At 33.8% G+C, this 23,732-nt stretch overlaps 1 protein-coding gene across 1 annotated transcript; it reads left to right on the forward strand.

Moving 5' to 3' along the window:
• The first annotated feature begins 5,892 nt into the window (after positions 1-5,892).
• On the forward strand, positions 5,893-15,201 carry LOC132549661 (myogenic factor 6-like). The gene is made up of 3 exons (XM_060213614.1): positions 5,893-6,774; positions 13,405-13,483; positions 15,074-15,201. Exons 1-3 carry the CDS (start codon positions 5,893-5,895, stop codon positions 15,199-15,201), a joined length of 1,089 nt encoding a protein of 362 aa, XP_060069597.1.
• The last annotated feature ends 8,531 nt before the right edge of the window (positions 15,202-23,732 follow it).

The raw sequence follows: 23,732 nt of genomic DNA on the forward strand, positions 1-23,732 counted from the left end.
AGATTTGATGTGCATATTTTCTTCTTTTTTACGCAAAAAAAAAGGTCTGAAGGGTTTAGATTCTTATCAGCGCCTTCCAATTATGTAGTTTTATGTAGAAAGCCGACTCACGCGTCTATAGTCAGTAATCAGCTGAAGAAAAGTGAGTTGTCAGTTTCACGGAGCTCTGACAGTGCACTCAGATGTCAAACACCATGCAACGGCTGCAATGAACTGGAAAGCAACACCTATCGGTTGCTTACTTCCCTCTCAGTGGAGCGGCAAATTCTCTCGTCAGTAACTCACTCAATATATCTTTTTAAACGGCACTCCGTGAAACTGTAAAACAAAAACTAATTGTTTCGTGAAATAACATAATTATCTTCTAGCTTTTTTCTTCCATGTTCGAAAAGAACTTCAATGCTTAGTATTTGCTGGAAATTTGATAGAAATGGGAAAAACAATCTGGGTTAACGGCACGTTTGTCATTAGGCTGAAATTGAACGTTCTTTAATCACACTTTACTTAAGAAAAGGAAGTGGTTCTAGCGCCCTTAATTACAACTTTACAACTTTTTATACCACGTGCACGTTTCGAGATGAATGAAATTGGATTTTCTCCCGTACATTATTATTTAATGATGATGATGTTTTTTATTGAAAATCTTTTCAAGTGTACATTTATCTGTATATCCCTTAAATCACAGTGGTACAAGGTAATGAGGTATGGTTTTCAAATATTACCCCAGTTTCCTGTAAGTATTATTTGAATTTCAAATGTATTTTTCATACGTGACGATATAATTAGGATTTTTCAAAATCATCAACCTAGATTTACATTAATCAAATTTAATTCATTTCATCTATCTTAAATAATCATATTTTTTGAAAATATACACTTACATGGATAATGACGTTTAAAGATATTTTTTATTGATTTTTAGTATTTTTAATGATAATTGATATGTTTCCTTCTTCTTTCGCAAATCTGTAAATTTAATTTTCGAAACAGTAGTTTTTTTTAATATCCATCAAAAGAAAGAGTAAAAAAAAGGTGATGAGAACATACTATTTTTCTGCTGATGAAACAAAATAGAAAATAGAAACACGAGTACAGGTGTCTACAAGACAAGTATTCAAATTCAGTTTGTAAGTTTATCATTGAAGAAATATGTTCAAAGTTTATTCAGTTTGCAATAAGAAAATCGATTTAAGGGAGTCTGTTTCAATCTGATCTATATATACTTTTTTTATAATCTGATATACATTGTAGGTAAAAAATGACGTTAAACATCAAACGATAGACATAAAAAATAAAACGACGTCAAACATTTACAGACTATATATGACGTCACAATGAGGGCGCCAGACAGGAACTAGTATTATGTCTTAAGCAAAAGAAATAAAAATATTTTGTAATAAGAAGGTTTTTTTGCTTCAATTTTCCGCTGAATTTATGAAAACTTCAATAAATATACAGATATTAGATAACACATTCGCCAGGATCTAAGCAAATTTTTTATATCAGACTCGCTCCCCAACCTCTATTTAAAACAGAAATTCACGTAAGATCTTGTATCGTATTTTACTGTAGAAAATTATGTGGCCCTGCTTATCGTCTCTCTTTAACTGTTATCAATCATTAACATTAATTCTCTATTCCATAAATAGCGCCAAACGGTTGTGGGATTATATACTGTCGAGTAGATAATGTTACAGATGCTGGCTGACCTGACAGCATATATAGGGAGATTAGTTATGGTATTAAATGACACTAATGAAGTAGAGATGTATCGTAGCCGTGAAATCAACAGCCATTACCACTGACAGAAGGGAGACAAACAACCTCTGATCGGGCCCACGGGGTCCCTAATAGAACACAGAGTGACCCCTAATACGACACAGATAGACCCCTAATAGACGACAGAGTGATCCCTCCAGACGTCGTAATGTCAATTTCAACATTGACGATCAGACACGGAGGAGAGAGATTCGAAACGTCTAATTTCATAGATTTTAGATAACGCCGGGGAAAAAATAGGAAAAAAATACGCTGAAGTCATTTAGTTTTACATTAATTTTCACTATCTCCTCCATATCTGTCGTCAGGTGTATTTTGATTATAACATGTAAGTAATATTATATGTAGTTCCGTTCAAGAAACGCACGTGTTTCGAAACACGTGTGGCATAGTGGGCGATACCAACACCGGTGCTAAGATACTTTATCGCTTTAAAAAATAAACACATTATCCGTCAAATATTCTCTTAAAAAGTTGTGATTTTTTTTTCTAAATTTTTGACTGTTGATAATTAAATTTGTAACCTTTTTTTGTCGAGATTCTACATTAACGACAAATCAAATTAAATTTCCGGAAAGCGATTAAACCATAATAGTTTAAGTTACACTTTGTATATAACCTTTATTTCTTAAAGCATGTAGCTTCCGGGAGTAGAATTTCTACAGAATAATAATAAAATATATATATATGTATGGATTAATATCACATAAATAGATGGTCTTGTGTGAGTTTCCATTTCATATGTAACTGATGAAATTAGTCCGAGACATTTTCGTCCTATCAAAATGTATTCGCAGTATGATAACAGGATAATTTTGTAATAAATAATGTTCTGTCACGACTTTAACTGCAGGACCACGCATTACAGAAAATATATATTACTCGCATTGCCCCCATTTACACGAATGTTGACACATCAACAATGATATCTGAAGATATATAAACTTTTAAAAAATTTCTGTCTCGTGTCAAACCTATTTAAATGGTGTGTGGCATTGTCGAGTTTAAAAGATCGGTTAATTCTTTAACACATTAATCATACAAGTTTAAGTTATATCTATTACTAGCTCATCCGGTGCTGACATGATACCATCCTAAATGTCGTAAATCATATTTCTGAGAGGCATCAAACTGGGACAGGGGCGATAATCGAAGATGCCTCGTTCAACTTCTTCAGCTTTACGCCAATAAAGGACAACTCATGTCACCCTTCGATACAAATGTGCCATACTCCCTTAAGTTTTTATAAGGACTATAAGGACTATCATATGCAAATTTTATATCAAATAGTTTAATATCTTATCTGTACATTTTGAAATGTATGTCATTATGTTTTTTCGATACCGTACAAAGTTGACTAGACCTATTTTGACTTGCACTCGAGCCTACCCCTAGTCTAATTCTTTATTCCTTTATTTAAAAGTCATGCAAAACAATGATTTTTTTTATTATTTCCAGTTTTTATACATGGTTTCAAGGAATAGACATTCCCCATAAATCAACCGTTATCATTCTCTTAGATATCATATCGCTATCAGGAAATATAAAAATATGAATCGGTATCATCTGCATGGCGAGCGAGAACTTTTTTCGGATCGTTCGCGTGGGGGAGTTTGGATGGAAAGAGATGAAGAGTGTGGATTTGGGATAACTTGTCGAAGTAGTGGGATGGGTTAAAGACAATGGGCATGGTATAGGAAATGGGCAAGTAAGGTGTTTGAGAAGAGAACTTGGATGGGGAGCACGAGTAGGGTGTGTGGGAGAATTGGGTAGGTGACCATATGTTAAGTGTTTGAGAAGAAGGGACCTACACTATGTTCGGGTATGGTCTTTGGAAAAGAGGGTAGATTTGGGAAACCTCGTGTACAGTATGGAGAAAAGAATGATCTGGGGAGTCACGGGTATAATTTTTGAGAGACGGTGGGGTTGGGAAACCCCGGATACTTTAGTTGAAAAGCGTATGGACAGGGGATCTATGGGTATGCTGTTTGAGAGACGGTGGAGTTGGGAAACCACGGATACATTATTTGGCAAAAATGATGGAATAGAGAACCGACGACATAGTGTTTGAGAAGGGAATTGGGATGAGAACCACATGTTGACTGTATGAGGAGAGGTTGGATCCGGAAACCACGGGTAAGCTTTTAGGAGAAGAGGGTGGGCACTGGAAAACCATGGTTAGGTCAGAGTGCCAGAAAAGGGACGAGGGATCATTGTTAAGATATTAAAGAAAAGGGGGGATTTGGTTAAAGTGTCTGAAAAGAGGGTTGGGTTAAGGGACCTTGTTTAGGGTATTTGAAGAGTAGTTTTGGTGAGAAATCTGATGAGTAGGCACACGTTGACAGAGTGTTTGAAGGGTAGGGTCTAGAGAAAACATGTTTGTGGGGCGGTTTTAAGATAGTAGGGCGTTTGAAGGGCGGTTATAGGTAAAAGGGTTGGTGACCAGTTCTGGAGTGTTTGTAATTGTATAATATGTGGGGGCCATACGAAAACGATTAGCAATGATAAGTAACAAGATGTCTCGGGATAGCTGAATGGAGTACGTAATGAGAGAGTAGGCAGATGTCAAAAATAGAGAGATGGAGGGAGACTTAGGGAAACAGAAAAGAGTGAGAGAAAGTGGTTAAGGCATAACAGAAAGACTAAAGTACATTATTCCGGGAAGGACTTTAAGGGAAAAGGGCAATAAAAACTCAACAAAGTACGCGGTTTCCAATATATGAAGATCAAAGGGAACTTATAAATTCTATAATAATATATGATTTCTGTTAGACACTTAACTCATGGTAACAATTATAGAATTATGATTTTACCCTCTGTAAGTAATACTGTCACTCTAAACACGCACTTAAATGGTTTCACTCCCAAATCATATTGAGTGTAAATGATCATTCAGATACGTCTAATAAAACTCGTCCGAACCTGTTTACGGTCACGTCCCATTGCACGTGCTTTGCATGACCATGTGAAGATATTATATATAGATGTAGATACAAAAATATGTTGACGTTAAAAAATAGTACCGACGCAGATTTTTATCATCATTTTTATGCCTACCGAAATCTTTTTGAAACGGACTATCGATAAAAGTGGTTTAAGTTAATTTTCCGGTCATAGATACTCAATTAAGCACAAGTGTCGCTCTTAAATGGTGAACGTTTCGAGGCCTCGATAATTACTGTGATGTAATTCCCAGTAAAAAGATATCAAGTGAAAACGGAGAAAAACATCAGTTGTGTTTCTTCGAATGTAATTATTAAGAACGATACTTGAGTAACAGTGAATTTTTTTTAACTCTAAAGAGTACGAAGATCAGTGGCAAAAAGAAAAAGCCGGATTTTCCTCTCTGTAAGTCGCTCACACATATGTTTTTACTTTATAGTTACTGTTGACCCGTCAAACGTGACCCCAGTCTCTTCATCATTCATTTATGTGAGAAAAGCAGTTGGATGCAAATTCAAGGGGTGGGTTCTATCATAGCCTCAGCAGCAGCAACAGTATTAGATTCTGATTGGCCACGGGCCTCCTAATTATGGGGGAGGGTGTTTTACGACAACCTACATCGCTTACACGGTTTCTCACCATTATAAATATTGCAAAAGTTGTAAAGTTTTGGGATATTTTCCTAAAAGCTCCTAGAGAGTTAGGTTCTCCACAGAAAGCGATGTTACGTGTGTGTTTGAGGACTTTTACAACTAGACATGTGCTGACAGAAATGGGAACAAGCTTGAGCTAATTAATTGGAAAACATTGCCATGTGCATTCTAATTTGCCTATCGGATTTCAAATCTTTAAAATACTATCTGTTGACATATGTACGATTAGCTCAGCTTTTTATGATATAAACTGAGACAGAAATACACAACACTTCAAAGTTTTTTGTGAGGTAGCGACGAAGGGATGTTTTGATATCTGGTTTAATTTTCTCCAGAAATTCCTTCCTGTCTAGTAGGTGGACTGGTTATCGCACGTGTATTGACTGAGAGCTACCAGGGAGTTGACAAATCGCGATAAGGAGTAAGTGAAAGAGGGACTGTTTTAATAATATCAGTGTCTAGAGAATCCGAGGCGGTAACACATTGTATACTAAAATACATACACAACTTTAGAATCATGATGATGATGGCAGATTACCGAAGCTGTCGGTATGAACCGAGTCTTCACACATTCAACGGGGCTAACCCACTTGGTCCAGTGGATGTGTCGGAGGGCCAGCACTTGACTGACCTCAGTTCCTATCCCCATGGGGGATCTTCCAGCCAGGAATCGTATCACTACGGACACGCCGCCCAGCCTTATCACAGAACGCCTGGATACGAGCGCCCATACTCATCCGACCTGTATCAGTACCACAGCCCAACCAACACACCCCGGACCTACGGACCCACCGCTCCTTCCACAGTTTCACCCACCGACCAGCGCCCGGGGGGCACCCGGTGCCGAACCCTCAAGGATCGGCAGTTCATGACGTCCTCAATCAAAGAGGACAACAAGAAAGACAGAATGGACAATATGGACAGTGACGGAACCTCAATCAAAGAGGAACCGTCCGAGGACGGAAGTGAAAAGCATAGTTCCACGTGTGGTTCCCCAAAGTCGGAGGATGACGATGACATGAACCCTCACACCCCCGAGGAGGGGGACGAACACGTACCCCATGTGTTAGCACCAGGGTACCATGGACCAAACAGGAGGTGTCTACTTTGGGCATGTAAAGCATGCAAACGCAAAACTGTAACTGTAGATAGGCGAAAGGCCGCTACCATGAGAGAACGTCGGCGACTTCGAAAGGTGAACGAAGCCTTTGAAGCGCTGAAAAGACGGACATGTCCAAACCCAAACCAAAGACTGCCCAAAGTGGAAATTTTACGGAACGCTATAGAATATATTGAGAGTTTGGAGGATCTCCTACACGGGAACAGAATGGCGGTGGGGCCGAGAGTGGACGACCATTGTAATGACAATGGGTCCACAAGTGGCAGTTCCGACTATATGGTAAGTATCTGTTTTAGTGACATTGATATTTTAATTTTAAGAGTTATTGTAATATGCTATCTACCGCACTGCCATCTGTACATCATTACGCACGACCAAATTAACCATCACATTTTGTAAATATAACTTACAAACAAAATATTGATACGTGTCAACTTTAAAATTACTTATAACCCTGCCCGTATTATCCTACATTAATTTTTAATAAGCATTAAATGTGTAGTTATTGAAATATCTAAAACAGATCAAGTGCATATAATATCTCAATACTGTCTAGATATTTTACACTAACAAACAGTGTTATAATATTTTGAATCCAATAGATTCTAGAGTGCACGTATGCTTGCCAATACTCTGATTCATGTTTCTTTAAGGGAAATGATTTCCTATAACTAGACTAATTATTCATAATCCTTGTTGTAAATATGTCTATAGAAAAATAAACAAGATGATATAGCGATTTACATAACGTTCTGCGTTCGTGGAGGATGTGCTTATCGTGCTAAAATTAGCCCCGACTTATCTGTATTCGCTTCAAGTTCAAAAGTATTATCTCTCTCAAAAAATATAACTGGCCATAAAGACATTACTGAATTATACAACCCAATGAAATATTAATAAAGACAAGATGATATGTGTCTAAGATTAGCAAATTAAATTCTAGAACGAAAAAGAGTCATTCAAATTTTAATTATGTCACAGGCTGCAAAATTGTCAAGAATTTCCGAGCTCTAAAAATAGTTTGGTTGATAATTAACACGGATCGCACATTAGTTTAATGGAGTTTTGCATATGTTAACACAGCAATAAATATTCTGAGATTGACGAATGACAGTCGTATTTATGTTTGTGTGTTAAGCTTACATATCATGGAGGAATATGCCTGTGGGGTGTACTATCGCAAAGTGTCAAGTATGCCGGGTTAAAAAAGCATTAGGATAGGGTCAGATTACACTTAAACACGCTTGTTCCCTTCATTTCTGTAGCTCTCAGATTCTTGCTATTATCAAGAAGAAATTATTTAACTTATCTCCAAATCTTAAAAATAACTGTTTGTCATTTCTAAAATGTTTTAAAAATCACTTTAATTAAAAAAGATAAAATTATACACGGTATGATATATGATAACAGATTAATAAACAGAACGCTATATCTGTACGCAATATTCCGAGGATTGTAAATTATGTTAAATAAATGGTAAACATGTAGTCGTTAATATCTTGATATCAAGATCCTCCGATATGTCATAATTCCAGTTTGGATTTTTATGATAATTTACAGATCCGAATAGATTTGTGGGTAATATCCATTTCCGGTAGAAGAAGGTAATTACGCAATGATGGTATTTGTTAACCAAACTACTTAATGTCAAAATAAGAAAAAGATATGCCAGTTACTCCGTCATTTACACGGTATGTTAAAATTCAGATGTTTAAGAGAAAAAAATAAGCATATTATAAGATTTGAAAATAACCTTTCCGGAATTATGGTAATTGGGCCTGTTTTATATATTAGAAAGAACACGATCATTATTAACAACGAAGTCGGTGAGATGGCCGTATCTTTTTCCAAATAATACTGTATTACGTGTTTTTATCGCTGGGGAAGCATCAGAACACAATATAAATAATGTTGGTGGCTTTTCTATACTCAACCCTTACAAGTGACAAATTTGTCGCAGTCAGAAGCTTTGGTGTAGACTCGACTGGCGTTATGTATCATTGGGTGTTGATGGAAACCAGAGACCAGAAACGTTCCTCGGGGATAGAGGCGTCCATACACATTCTAATGGATTTTCCATTCTCGAGTTTCGCAAAAAAATTTGTTTTTAATTACTTTTGATTTATTTCTGTATAAAATGAAAAAATGGTACAAAAACTGTCGACACTACGAATGTATGGGGTTTGTCAGATTGCAGTCTAACACTTAATGTGTTCTAGATACACCACAAAGTAAAGATTCCTGTATATATATATCATATACCAGGTCTTGCTTGTGTCACAACATGCTCCTGCTGCTGGAAGGGAGTACAGAATTAAATAATATTAGTTTTGTCTTAACTTACCCAGTGGTAATGTGTTACAAATAAAATCATTTTACACTAAATTTATGTATTTATGTAGTTTTAAACATAGGGTTACGGTACACATTTCGTTACTTTCTTGCATATATATATATTTTTCTTAACGGTTTACCAAAGGTAAAGAAATGGATAAACCTTTATGCAAATGTCAAATGACCATTTCTAACACACGTTGACATAACTAATTCTCTTAGTTTCTGATTGGTCTGAATAATATTTGAACAATAATTTAAGCGAGGATTTTTTCATAGTTTTTTTATGATAACTACCTATTTGAAAAGTAATTACAAAAGATCATCAAATTGGTTGAAACGGCGTTGCAGGTTAAAATAAATGAACAAGATATCAGGAAACCATCATTTCAATCAAAATATTTTTAGAAAAAACGTTAACTTTACTTTATACAGAAATTCTGAAAAGCTGAAATTCCATTAACTTATGCCGCGTGGTTAGAATATTATTACTTTCATTGAAAGCGCCAAAAATATCAAATTCTTTTTAATGCAAGTAATTCCTCAAATATTTCCTCAAGTCTGTGGTGTTTCTTTGGACTTTCATTTTATCTTTTTTCATTAAATATTTGTTTGATCTTTGAAATGGAAAAAATCGAGGTTGTTTCGATATATGAGAAAACACCCATTATTAATCAATAATGCTTCATATGGTGAAAGGTTTGCCTCGTCCCTTATACATTTGTGCTTAATATTAAGTCTTAGACAGGCATAGAGGTGATATTTTTATGCATACAATGATTCATACAGATGTGTAATTAAAGCCCTAAATCTAAGAAAAAAAATATTGACACTCGGACGATCAGACGTTCCAAGTACATGGTGTATAATATGCAACATAACGTTAAGACTTTGGTAATTGTAAGCAACTTAAACATCAACTTAATTTAAAAAAATAGAAATAATTCACAAGCACGCTCAAATTGATATTGAACATTTTTATTTTACTTTCTTGATTTTCTAAAGAAAAAACTTTGAATATTAATATTTTTCGTGATAATGACAATGAAAGTGACAACATGCTGGTAATCAATGATATACATGGTTACAAAATTATCATGTTTACAAGCAAATTGGTTAGAAACACGAATGAAAATGAAATATCAATGTTTCTACCTTTTGGCACACTGTGATGTATTTGGACGGATACCAGTGGGTGTGCTCCCATCTGAAACCTCTCTGACCATAAATTAATTACAGAATGATAATTTAAGATTCAAATAATGTTCAAAATGTAAACGCATGCCCAGAAATGTAATTATGAAATGTGTGTGTGTTGACAAAAGCTGGCACTACCATGTATAATTCTGCTTTGTATGTCATGATATGTCCCGAATCAATTTTGTTTATATCAATTTAATCAGATGGGATGGAGATTGGGGGTGATTTAGACCTGATAAGGACCCATCGGAGTCAGTGTTTGGCTCCGTATCTGATGTATAGGGGGTAGCACTATGAGAGTGTAGAGACGCAGAATTTAGTGAGTACTCCCAATCAACTAGAGGACCACAAAGCATACCCAACTTCATTCTCTAGTGTCGACGTTTTAAATCAGAAACATAAATGAACATTTTCATATCAAAGTTTAAATTTCAACTTAGGAATACAAATAACAATTTGCTGCGTTAAGCATTAGATTGAAGATGTGCAATTATTGGGTGTAATTTTTAGTTTGTTTGTTTGTTTTGTTATATTGTTTTTTTTCTTTTGTGTGTGTGTGTGTGTGTGTGTGTGTGTGTTCTTTTTTTATCATCAAAGAGAAAATAAGCACGGACTCTTAATTGTTATTAACATATCGTCAGGACATTTTTGCTTAATAATTTGAAGTATACCATTGGTATCACTAAAGTTGATGGTGTCGATCACTAGTCATTTGGTACTGGTAGCAATACATTTCCAAAACCAGTATAAAGGGTAAGCGATTCGGCGGTTAGATTGTAAATAGTTGGGTTTGACCGTTAAGGATTAGTTATATGTGATGTGTAACTAGGACTGACAGACGGCCAAACCAACACTATATTATCACCCTAATACACACCACTTAGCACCTCACTGACAATTACTGGTCGGCCAGAGTCCCATTGCCGTTAGTACCTCATTGAGACTCTCAGCTTACCCAGGTGATGACAGGCGGTCTCGCCCCTACAGGAGGGAGAACACGGGGGAAAGGGAAGAAAGGAAAATCGAAGATTCCAATTTCTGAGTAACACTAGACTTACACTCAAAAGTACATACCAGAGTTTTCTGCTGCATCAAAAATCTGTTTCTGCATTTTTCTGCTATATGCTTGTATTTTCACAACACTAGTAACTTAGTTTTAACATGATAATGCAAGATAGTTCCTTGCAAACAAACTTATTATACATCTCAACATAAACACGAATTTATCTTCCCCAATAGCAGTTTATACACGACTGGGCATCACTGACACTTAAACGTTTTGTCGCATATGGGCTAAAATACCACTGCATCACAAAATATCAAATTTACAAAGGTGAAATCTAAACAAAACTGAAAATAAAAATTAAAAATAAAAATAAAACGACAAAAACTCGTTAAAATATGAAACTGCAATAACAAGTAAAAAGAATGAAAGTGATATGAAAATTATCTCCAGCTGCAGAAACATACAAGAATGAACTCGCACATACGTACATCAATTACGACCTACGTAAGTTTTACATATGTAAAGGGAGTTAGTGTAATGTTGGACGTTACACTCACTGCCCATAACAGTGTTTTAACGATGAGAATTTCCAATAAACAAACTTGACAGACATCATTAGCAACTTAGCAAGGATAATTGGAAAGAAATAATATCAAATAAATGAAATACGGACTTCTATGCTAATGCAAGTATGAGGATACAGTAAACACGAAACAGTAAAACGAAATGGTATAAAAATATAGCATGTTTTTTCCGACATATGTTAAATCGCTCTGGGTTCTTTGGCATTAGAAGTGCTTATTGAATATAGTCGGTTCTTACAACTGATATGCAGGTTTCTGACATCTGAAAGCTATAAGCGTTTGATTGCCCCATGCCGGATATAAGCGTGTGTACCCTAGAGATTTATTCTCATTACTTGAAATAAATATCACCCTTTCGTACCCCAAACTGATTCCAGAGAAACTAACACATGCCGATACACGACGCAAACAAATCTTAAAACATCTCAAAAGTCAAAATATGTTTGTAATGAAAAGTAAATCGAAACTATTTTAATGTTTAAACTTGAGAAGCAGTTCTAGAAAACAAATAATCATTGCAATGCTTACAACTGCCATTATTCGGAGAATGGTTTTGCGAACACGATCTACCGCTTTCTGTAACCATACTTTTCAACTTATGTAATTTGATCCTCAAAATTATGCTGTACTTGTGCATTTTTATATGCATTTTAGTTTAATGTAATATTTTCCTGTCATAAGTTTGTGATAAAGTAATTTTGAAATAATCATCGTGCTTTGTTTTCATTACTTGGACACTAATAGAACTCTTTGCTGAAACATGTGCAAGATCTTGATTAAATACGTATCGGTTTCAAACAAAAGCTCCTTTTAATTTTTAAGTAAATAAGATATATTCTAACAGATTATTTATGTAAACAATAAAAACAAATGACTATGATGACAAACAGTGATAAAAGAATTTCATGTTGTAAGCCTCCACTTTTTGTAAATACTTTCGTTTTTTTCTGTACCTAAGACGGAATCGTCCTTGAGGGGTAGTGACATTGAATACATAGATATGCTATACCTTACTTCGGCATTCCTGTTAACATGAAAAAAAGGTGCAGCATTTTTAATATCAGTTTAATCAACTATGCATATTATAAAGTGCAAAACCATCGAGATTAAGAGAAAATAAGTTAAGATCTCAAAAACAAGCTGTGACGAAGGAAAATATGTTTTGAGAAAATATGCTGTATTGAAGGAGTGTTATAGAGTCTGATATTCAAATCATTGAATCACATTTTCAGTGCATCCAACTCTAATTCATATATTCCGTGACCCCGCCCATCCTAGTATTGTTTTGAATGGTTTACGACTCCACAGGAACATCGGTATTATTTCCCCAGCCTTGCACTATGTGAATAAAATAGCACTGATCAGATAGCCATCAAACGTAAGTCAAGTCGACACGTGTAGTTTCCATCATTCTCAGACATGGAAGCAATGCCATATTTCCAAGAGATGATTGCTGTGTGTTCTTGAAATGTTTAAATATTTTACATTGTTCGGCAGGGTGTTCACAAACATGAAGATAAAAATAGATTACTAATTAGATTTGCACTTTTTAACCTGAACAAATAATAATGTTTGGATTTTGGTTTCAATATTTTAACACTTTCCCATTTTAATATTACCTAATATGATATCTCCAGTATCTTTCTATCGACGAAGCCATACCATCAATCTATTTCACCTTGATAAACATAAGATTTAATACAAAAAATTAATTGTACAACGCCAACAAGAAAATATCGCTTGAGACAATGAAAGATAAATATTTATTTCGTTTGTGCCTTTCAGACAGTGAATAGTCCACAATTTTACGCTGAAAAGCTGCATCACCTTGGCGAACAGCACAATGGTTATTCCCACACAAATGGTAAGTAAGTTTAACATTCTAAGTTTTGTTAGCTTTCACGTTCTTATTTAAGCAGAAACTGCGGTTTATTTAGATATATGAGACAATACAAATATAAATATTATCACTCACGCTTTGCTCTCTCAATTAAAACAATATTTGGAGTACAATTTCGTTCTTTGTCCCATAGTTGTTTTGGAAATTAAAGTTCACACGGTTTCGTTATGAGAGCCCCAGAAAACGAGTCTTGATGATGTGGGAAAGTCATCGGAGTTGTTATGACTATAACTAAATTGTTATGTTTTTTCATGGGAATACCAAGATCATAAGGAGTTCCATACATATCACCCACAGTAAGGTTTGAAGCAGTTAACCCGTATATAGCTCATCTTGTTAACACTATCGAGACTTGTGTGCAAGTGTTATTGGAAGGCTTAAAATCAACGATAATGCTACCCTACTTCTACCAAGGCAATTACCCTCTTTTGTAAGTCCGTTTATTGGAAGAAAGCTATAAATGACTATTTTTATAAGTAGCACAAAGCGATAGAGTGAGACGAGAAGAGGGTCGTATCACGAATTTCGAATATATATATATAATTTATGTATCTAAGACTGCTAAAGTGATGAGGATTTTTTTTCAGCGGGTTCTAAGTGCTAAATACTCGGTCATCGTTCAATGGTATCCATTCATTTTGCAACAACTTGTAATCTCTATATTTGAGGCAGTTTTTGTTAGAAATGCTTTATCTAATGTTTTACACGTATTTTAAATATTTCCACATGTCAAAATATTAAGGAAAATATCGATGCAAATTTTCAAATAGGTTTACTTAAGTATCTATCTAAATTCTACTAAACGATAAAAAGTACACAGTCATAAGTCTTTATTTGTTGATGTGGTAGATCTTTTTATCTGCCACGACCTAAATCCATCAGTAATAAAGATATGCAGATCTGTAGTGAATATCATTTATAAACATACGAAATAAAACTAGTTCTTACCCGGTTCCTTCATATCCAATGTTCCTAATTAATGGATATACGTATTTAATGAAGCTTGTAGTTTTATGAATATTCACCTCCATACTTGACAAGGCTATTAGAGACCATTGAGCGAAATATTAAGACATTTTCCACATCAAACATGATATTACCAGAGGGGTGTGTTGTAAACATATCATTAATTCTCTTGAAGTGTGAGGCATATATTTGTAATACTGAGTGTATATAAGAAGATTCGGAAACAGATACTTACAAATGAAAGGTGCCTATTCCAGTGTGTCCGTACTTATATCTTATCTAGTTACCATGGACGGTGTGGCTCTCTTTGATCTTTGCCTGTCGTCCTCAGGATGAAGGCTAACAGATTTTATTTCAGATCATATGATTAAGAAATGTATAAAATGCTACATATGAATCTTAAACATTGTCGACTTAAAATTAATATTATTGCAGTTTTTAAATACAAGTTTGAAATTTGATTTTTATGACAGATGTTTATCTGCAATAGGTCAGTGTACTTTTAGTTCCATACGACATCAATGATATAGTGAAATACAGATTTTTTTCTTGTACAAGATGTTCTTATATGATAATGGTACTTTTCAGGTTATGAACAACAGTCATCTAATGGAGTTTCAAGTCTTGACTGTCTCTCTCTCATTGTGGAAAGCATAAGTTCTCAAGGGTCTTCACATATGCTGAATGGCATGCCACCGGGCGAGCGGCCCCTATAAGACAAAAGACATTCATACTCGACACTGATCTGAGGTAACAAGAGAGGTGGCCGGTTGTCCACGCCTCTGTTGAAATTGTCACCGTTTGATGTGTTATCACAGACTATAGACAAACTTATGTGCCAAATGTTATGTTGTTGGGATTCGGTGGCGAAGAGGACGTTCTTACAAACGAACAGACACGACTGCTTCATATGACACTTTAAGTGATATAAAAATGGTAAAACAGAAGCAGTGATTTGATACGACAGTATTGCGTTCGTGATGCTGTGCAATTAAAGACTCAAATATAATGTTTCATTATAAAGTGGTATTTATGCTGCTCCAAATTGAATATTGCTCAATAAATACATAAAACATTAATCAAAAACCTTTTGAAAATCATTTCAAATTAACTCAATCTATTGTCAATAGTGGTAACAATGTTTTATATAGTTCTAAATGTAACAATTTTCAAAAATCAAAGAAAATCTACAAATGATTCTTTGATCAAATCAAGCAAGCCATGGTTCTCTACATGTAACTACTAACAATTAATTGCTTTCTACATTTAATTGCAAGCAAACTACGGTTCTTTGTTAGAAAACTATGAACTGTTTTTCTACAATTTTGGTTATTTGTAAAAAAAAACGTTCAAATAATTAAAAGTTATCAACAGATATCAACAAATAATTATTCTTTCTTTGTATAAACTAATTACCAGGTAACTTTTCTTTTTGTACCGAACTAATCCTATTGATGATATTCATCATATAAATCCCGATCATTAATGATTTCAAGGCAGCATTCGATATTGTTCAGTGAATTTCTTCGTTGTCCTTAGCAATAGAAATGTTCTTAATCCGTCCGAGTTGGGGAAAAAACAGAAAAACTTATGAAAATAAACAAAAAATCAATAATGTCCTGAAAGACTTTTCTTAATCTTTTCTTAACAGTTAATGTATTTTATTGTCAATATTTTGTTTTTTCGTTTTGTTAAAATGTGCATCAATGCATACATAACCATCTAATCATGAAACTCATACTAGTAGTTAACCCAAACTGTCATTTCACAAAGATGTCTTCTTATACATATCAAAGTAACCCTTCTCTTCAAAATCTATTTTTGTCATGTTTGATGTTGTTGTAATATATTTAAATGATGATACATATGCAATATGTAAATATTATCTTAAGTGCTACATGATCATTTTTATATGTTTGTCTCTCTCCGTACTGAAGTGTTTGTTAGTACAGAAGTGTTTTCATCTAGATACGTTTTGAATATCGAATGTCCATGCTTTGTTTCAGTACATGGTTTAAATGGTCGCAGCTATTTGAATATCGCCTGGATTGTTTTTTCTCAAAAGAAAACTCTGATGTTTTGAAAACGGTCAATTTAAAGTACTAAAATAAAAATAATGTGCTGCTTTGTGCTTTTGTTAAAGTAGTTAAATGCCTTAACAAAGTCCCGTATTAAATCAAAAGTTAATTGGCTTTGTTTTTTTATAATAGTTTTGAAATTGATTTCAAATTACACGCAAATATACCAAATAAAGATACCGGGTGACTTCGAGTGAGTAAACCATGTACATAGAACGTATGACGTTCTTATTTTATTTCACATTGTCTTGAGAGTTATTTGAACTGTTAATTTTTTCGATTTATAAAATAAAATCATGTTTTAAATGGTGTAAATTATTTATTTTTCTTTCTATAGACCACAAAGTCAGATTATCCAATTAAATGATTAGACAGCAAAAACAAAAAACAAAACAAAAATGTCTCTCATATCAGGCTTTATGTCTAAAATAAACAAGAATCACTTTCACATAAGGGATTGGATTTCACATGCCATATGTTATATTTATTTCAAATTGAAAATGCCTAGAAATATATTTTTGAAATAACGTATTAATACAAAATACTGGTGACAAAAATAAACGTCCAATTGAACCAACTCATTGAGATGAAGACCTCCGGTCACATATCTTTTCAACAAAGAACCAGTTGCAGCAATTCATTGGTTTGGCCCATATATGTTTTCCATTAATGGTATCAAATATAATAAATCGCACCAAAAATAAATATGAAAATAATATGCCATTCGATGTGTATTTTAACATATGGTATCAAAATATGTTTTTCCTTTTATTAGAGAGCGAATTCGTCATCAACATATCGTGTATCGTATATTACACTACTTTTTATTTTCTTGAGCAGCTGTCGTCTGTTCAACTTCTGTCATATATTCGCTTTCGATGGAAGCTAGTGAACGGACATTCTGTTTAAATAAGTCATTATGCACTTCATTTAATTTCTCATAATACCATTGCAGAACAAAATAATAATATGTACCAATTTACCTCCGAAGGAAATAGTGTCTTCTTTTCATTGTCGTTTTCAAATCCTTTCGTATTTTATGAAACCCGCTGATTTTTTTGCCGTATCAACTATATATTTTCATAGAACGAAACATGGAATAGCAGTATTATAGTTTTAACATTTAACAAATGTGATTATTGTGGAAAATAAGTTATTCTAACAAAATGATTTAGCAACATGCTATGATTAATAGTATTTCAGAAACATTTTTCGCAGAAGGAATGTTATGTAATTGCGTGTTTTAACGTCAAACTTCAAACGTATTTTAGAATTTCGTCATGAAAATTTCCTTGTCATTATTCGAAACATTTATTTCGGAGCATGTTTCTGCCTGCCTATTTGGAACTGATAGATATACCAGCTATAGCTGAATGAAACATAAAACACCGAGTGCCCCAGGTTTCAAACAACACAACAGATTGAAAAGCATGTTGGAACGACACTGACACTATCATTATCACGGAATTTTAAAACTATTCGTCTTGTTTTCAGTATTTCGAAGTATAACTAACAGATTTCTGACAGATTTCCTTGTCAGAATTATATATCATTCCAGTGAATTATTGATAAACGTATGAAAATTGTGTTACATTCTATCAGTGATCGGGTTCGACATGGATATTTGTCTTCTTGTTTAAGTCTTTATTTTTTGCCTGTAAGTAAAAAACAATGGAATGTACGTAACTAGATTGAATAGAGATAAGACACGTATGTCAGCGTAAAAACCAGGACATGAATAAGTTTGTTGTATTTATCGGTCAGTAAACAACAAAGATATAAAACTTTTTAATTTTTTAACATAATGGTATGTGAACTTTAATAAAACGATTTTAATTCCAGTGGTTAGGGAATAATTCCTCTCCACTTTGGAGTGTTCATTATCAAAGAATATTCCTAACGTTATCTATCTAATAATCTATTATGCAGGGAATTTGAAAGTGTTTGTGATGATAAATCTAGCATTATTACCAGAATAATTCACACTGAGTACATTGTGCCCGAGGTGACGTGCTCTTTTGTAGTAAAAATGGCTACTAAACTATTTCAAAATTTACTATAATATCATAGTAAAACATGTAAAAGGACAGATTGAGGATTGTTAGATATCACGTGATCAGCATACCAGGTGTCTGACGGGAGGTCCATTCATTGGCTGATAGCGTAGATAGACTTTGTGATGCGTTAGATGGAATCCTGTGATGTTCATAATCAGTATTTAAACGTAAAACCTTTGAAATTTGAAGAAAATTTTGAGAAAACGTTTGATCTTTATGTTGCAGCTGCATGAACGTTGAGACAAACAAAGTGTAAACGTTTTGATATTTTGCCGATCAGGTCACCTAAGGAGCAGTTACTATGGTTTGCTTTTGGTCTCTAACCATAGTGCACGTGCGGTTCTCTTAATACCTTCAAATGTACTGTTTTTTCGATAGCTCTTAATCTTTATCTAAGATCTCGGTAAGTATGTATAATGATGGCGTGCTGAGTACTTAAGAAGTTTCCTCAAAGTTTCAAATTGCTCAAGGTTCGTAAAGGAAAGCTTCGTTTTGCCTATTGCCTCTTTATGTCGTTTTATATAGGAAATTATTGCATGCTATCTGCAGGTCGCATTTCGTGAGATGAGGAGATAAAGAAAGCGATATAAAGCAAGAGAGAAACCCACGATGACAGGCATACCGCAATGATGGATTGGACGTGTTGATAACCCGGACTAGCTTTGGGTGCTACATAGGCCCAAGGAATATCTTACAATAAACTGGCATCAAAGGCTCGCTCATGCGGAGATAGAGCTTATGAAATGAGAGAGATAAGTCAGCTCTCCTTTCAGTCCTTTGTCAGATCATCTTTTCTTTTCCTTTTCATGTAATAATAACTCTCATATCGATGACGGAAAATAATTACTGAAAATGTTATAAAACATTATAAGCTCACAAACAAATAATTTGGCAACGTTTTCGGGTTTCTTGAAAAGATGTAAAGGTAAACATTGTAATATATGTATGGTTATTTGTTATGTTAATACTCTTTCACTCTGGCACAATCTCAAATCAGGATAATTGATAAACCAGCTCTTCGAAATAGATATATTGTGTTTTAGATCTATAAAAGGGATAATCATGCTGATCTGTAGATACATTAACGGTGTAATTAGGAACAAACGATCATAATCTGTGATGAATTCTCAAGCTATGTTGGTATCTACTTTGAATATAATCGTCTGAAACGATATAACGATATGAAACGTTACTGGAATTTCAATTATTTTATTAGTGCATATTATCATTTATTTTTTTATTATTAACATGTATTAATATCACACTTTGAAGTTTATCAAATTATTCAATATTTTGAAATTTGAAATTTTTGAAAATTATTCTGTCTGATCATGGATATCAAGCAAAACATTATATTAATTTACAAATGTTTCAAGACACAATTTTCTTCAACTACGGGTTGAACCAATCACAATTATCTACAAAACTTTTTTCAAGAGATTACTATATCACAGTGTCGCCCAGCAATTATTTGAAATTTATTCTTACTTTTTGTTACAATGACAAACAATACAGATAGGTACTATTGTTCACATGTACTTGTCATTGAGATTCCACATTCTATAAATTGATTCTTTTGCGATGCTCTTTGAACATTTTCTCATGAAAGATAATCATTAATGGCGTATTAAGCTGGATTTTCAAAAGAAAGGCATCCTTCTGGCGTTAAAATTATTCCATTATTCTTTAATGTCAAATTTCCCACTTCTGTATATAAAGCATGTACTGTAATTAAACAACACACCACCTGGACTGTACTAGTACATATTCACAATACTTATCATATGATATGGTTTACTTGCAACTTCTGTTTATCAGAATAAAAAACATTGTGAAAAATACATCGGGTCGAGCTTATTCGATTCAAATTTCAGGTCACGTGGCCAGGCCTTGTAAACAATCTAATCCAATTTCAAACACCTCCGTGTTATTTTGAATAAGAAGTATCGAAACACGTGGCATTTGTAAATATCCACTGAATGTTTGCTCAAGGAAAAATATATGTGTTTGTCATTTATTTAAAGAAAAGTGATATACACGTTGAAGATTTCGTTTCACCTATCAATCTGTACTCGTGTATTTCAAAGACCCGTGCAGAGCCTTAATTATCTGTTTTAACACATAAATGGTCAAATCTTGAAAGGACACGTGCTCTTGGTAAACAAATAGTCTATCGTCCACCAAACGACAGGTCAATGATACCTCTTTTTCATCTCCGTACTAAAAGAAACATAAAATATATTTTATCCACCTCATTAGAGACGATAATTTGGCTAGCGTTTCTCAGTCTTTTCCATCGACCCTTGTTAGAAGAAACATCTTTATCTGTTGCGGGTTCTCATGTTTCTAACAACATACTATAAAGCAACGAAATCCAGATAGTGTGACAGAGGGAACGACGGATGAGGAGGAGGAATCAGTACCAAACTTGACCAGTAACTACTGTTTTACGTACCTCACATGATGATACCTTCAAGCTGTGAATAAATACCATAAGTACTGTAAGCTTGAGAAGTACCCTAATAACGTTTGTCAAATAATTCAACAATGTGATACAAGTAAAAATTGTTATGGAGCTGTATGAATCATCATTTTCTGGTCGATTCCTATTTTTATCTTTTCTTGTTATCTTGCCTTTTTCGTTGATAATATTTCATACAACTGCATAAATGAATGGTTTTGAAAACGTTTAAACAAATGTTATGCTAACATGACTTAAGTTTGAAGTTTTGTCTCGAATCCGCGCGTGCCAGTAAGCGTCCAAATTTTACTAGCTGATATGCTTTTGAATAAATTCAGAATTTAAAGTACGGATTCCTGAATTTACTTTTCGTGTAATTTGTCACTTTGGAGGTTTTTGTAGATAATAGAAATTTACTGTATTGCAAAACAAAATTACTAACAAAATGGCGAATGTGATATACTTTTTTCAACGTAAGTTGTGGTAGGGAAATTGGCGATAGTATGGGTAGGATTGGGTCGTTTATCATAACCATTGAGATTAGACAAGTTCAACGATTTCTCCGGAGGGCGTACACAGCTCATAAACATAAATACTTGTTATGGATACCCATCAGGTCACAAAGGATATGCATAGACAACGACTATGGAATCGCGTGAGAGCACGTGAGTGAACGTGAGACTAATTGTAAAAAAGAAGAAATGAAGTTTCAACAAGAAATTTATGTACAGTATTTATAAAGATTTGACAATTCTGAAGAATATTCATAGGTTAGATCAGAAACGGTACACTAAGACACATCCTGGAGTAAAATAGGATTCATTATTCCGTGACATCATCATATCGTATGTGGGTAAAAAGTAATTTGGATAATCAAATGTAGCAGCATTCCACTTTCTAAGTCGACAAATTTGAGACATATTATAATGATAACTTATTTTAACATATTTTAGATAAAACAAAAGCCTTGAAATCAAACTGAATTATTTACTTTTTAAAGAATCCTATGATATTCATGACTGGCGAAATATAAATCACATCATATGCACTGGTGTATTAGAATTTAATTTGACTTCACGTGGCCTCCACGGGTTCGTTTTAGAGTCGCTTTAATTAACGCACAGTTCAAATGTATATGCGCTTGTAATGACCGAGCTTTTTGCAGTCTTTTCAATGCTACAGTCGGTTGGTAATTAAAGAACTAGACATTTGGTCTCTTTTCAATTTTTGCTATCAAATTATTAAAGAGATATGCATCATATTCCTAGTTTTGTGTTGTACAAAAACTGAAAGGAGCAAAAACAAAACAAAAAATTTCGGATTTCAGAGCAATGTTTCTATTTCTTTTCCAAATTGTTTTTAAATTACCATTCGTTAATTGATGATAAGTGATGGAAATATATATCAAATATTATTATATAAAATATTCAACAATGAGTGTTAAAGATATATTGTGTCTTTGTGACCTGTTCCCCATAGGTCTGTCATGAATATAAATTATTTATTGTTTGAAGATCGTAAGTAACTAACATAATATAATAGTGACACATTTAAGCATTTCAATACCCTCATACTTACCGCTAGTTCCCCTGAACTAAAAAGATACCTTACGATAGACTCCACATTTAAAATAGGAATTATTCTTTCAGGAAGATCTTCCTATACGGCTCTTAATGATGCGTTTCTCCTTTCAGTGTCCGTAGGTATTATGGATTAATCTCACTGAGAATTGCCTGTATATGCTATATATACATTCTCTTTTCAATGAGATTAAATATCACCTCGTTATTATTTAAACTGGTGTTATTTATAAAGCAAGAATCCCAAATCTGGATTTTCCTTTATGGCCTTCTAGGTTTCAAAATCTGGATTATCAGCATCACTAACGAGTTCATGGTTAATGGCATTCCATTATATTCTATATAATTAAGATAATGCTGTTTTATCAAATATGGCATCATAAACAGTAATAGTAAAGACTGATATATGTATTCAATTTTGAGTCTTGAAATAGAATATAATCGGATTTCACACAATCAGCTTCACATATACAAAGATATTACAACGTGGACAAAACAATTTTTTGCACCGTCTTAGATCAATCATTTTCTATATATCAATGGTCACTATAAGCACAAAAAGGTAAACATTGACACAAAGGATATTATTTTAAGATATGTATATTTGTCACATATATCGAATTTTCATCAAACCAATACCTTACAGAGCACAATCACATGTAATATGATGTCATTCGTAATGGCTCTTTGGGTGATGTTCCATATTAAGACAAAGCTAGGATTCATCAAACATTTGAGGAATCGTTATAAATCAGCCAAGCAATCCTGCAAATAACGATAATCTCGGAGAGTAAGATAAATATGAAATATCACAATTCATTCTCACTGATCAGTATATATGAAAACAAACTCATATTTTTTTTCAAATGAGATTGTTGTATTCCTTTCAGACAATAAGAAAATAATGACAAGTTTTTTTCTCATTTACTCATACCCTTTTTAATAATTACATTTAAAAATTGGCATCGCTTTATTTTATCGAAATATTTTTATGACAAAATTAGATGGGTATTTTGTCATGATGAATCAAAAGTATTAAAAGACAAATGAACAATCATGGAACAACAATGG

Source organism: Ylistrum balloti, unplaced genomic scaffold, assembly GCF_031769215.1.
Source record: "Ylistrum balloti isolate Yb309-2 unplaced genomic scaffold, AGI_CSIRO_Ybal_v1 Utg370076, whole genome shotgun sequence".
NCBI lineage: Eukaryota > Metazoa > Mollusca > Bivalvia > Pectinida > Pectinidae > Ylistrum > Ylistrum balloti.

Excerpts from the sequence above, each read along its gene's own strand:
- LOC132549661 (XM_060213614.1), top strand. The coding sequence starts at position 5,893 with ATGATGATGATGGCAGATTACCGAAGCTGTCGGTATGAACCGAGTCTT. Across the intron at positions 6,775-13,404 it reads GTGGCAGTTCCGACTATATG|ACAGTGAATAGTCCACAATT; the intron begins GTAAGTATCTGT and ends TGTGCCTTTCAG. Across the intron at positions 13,484-15,073 it reads TGGTTATTCCCACACAAATG|GTTATGAACAACAGTCATCT; the intron begins GTAAGTAAGTTT and ends GGTACTTTTCAG.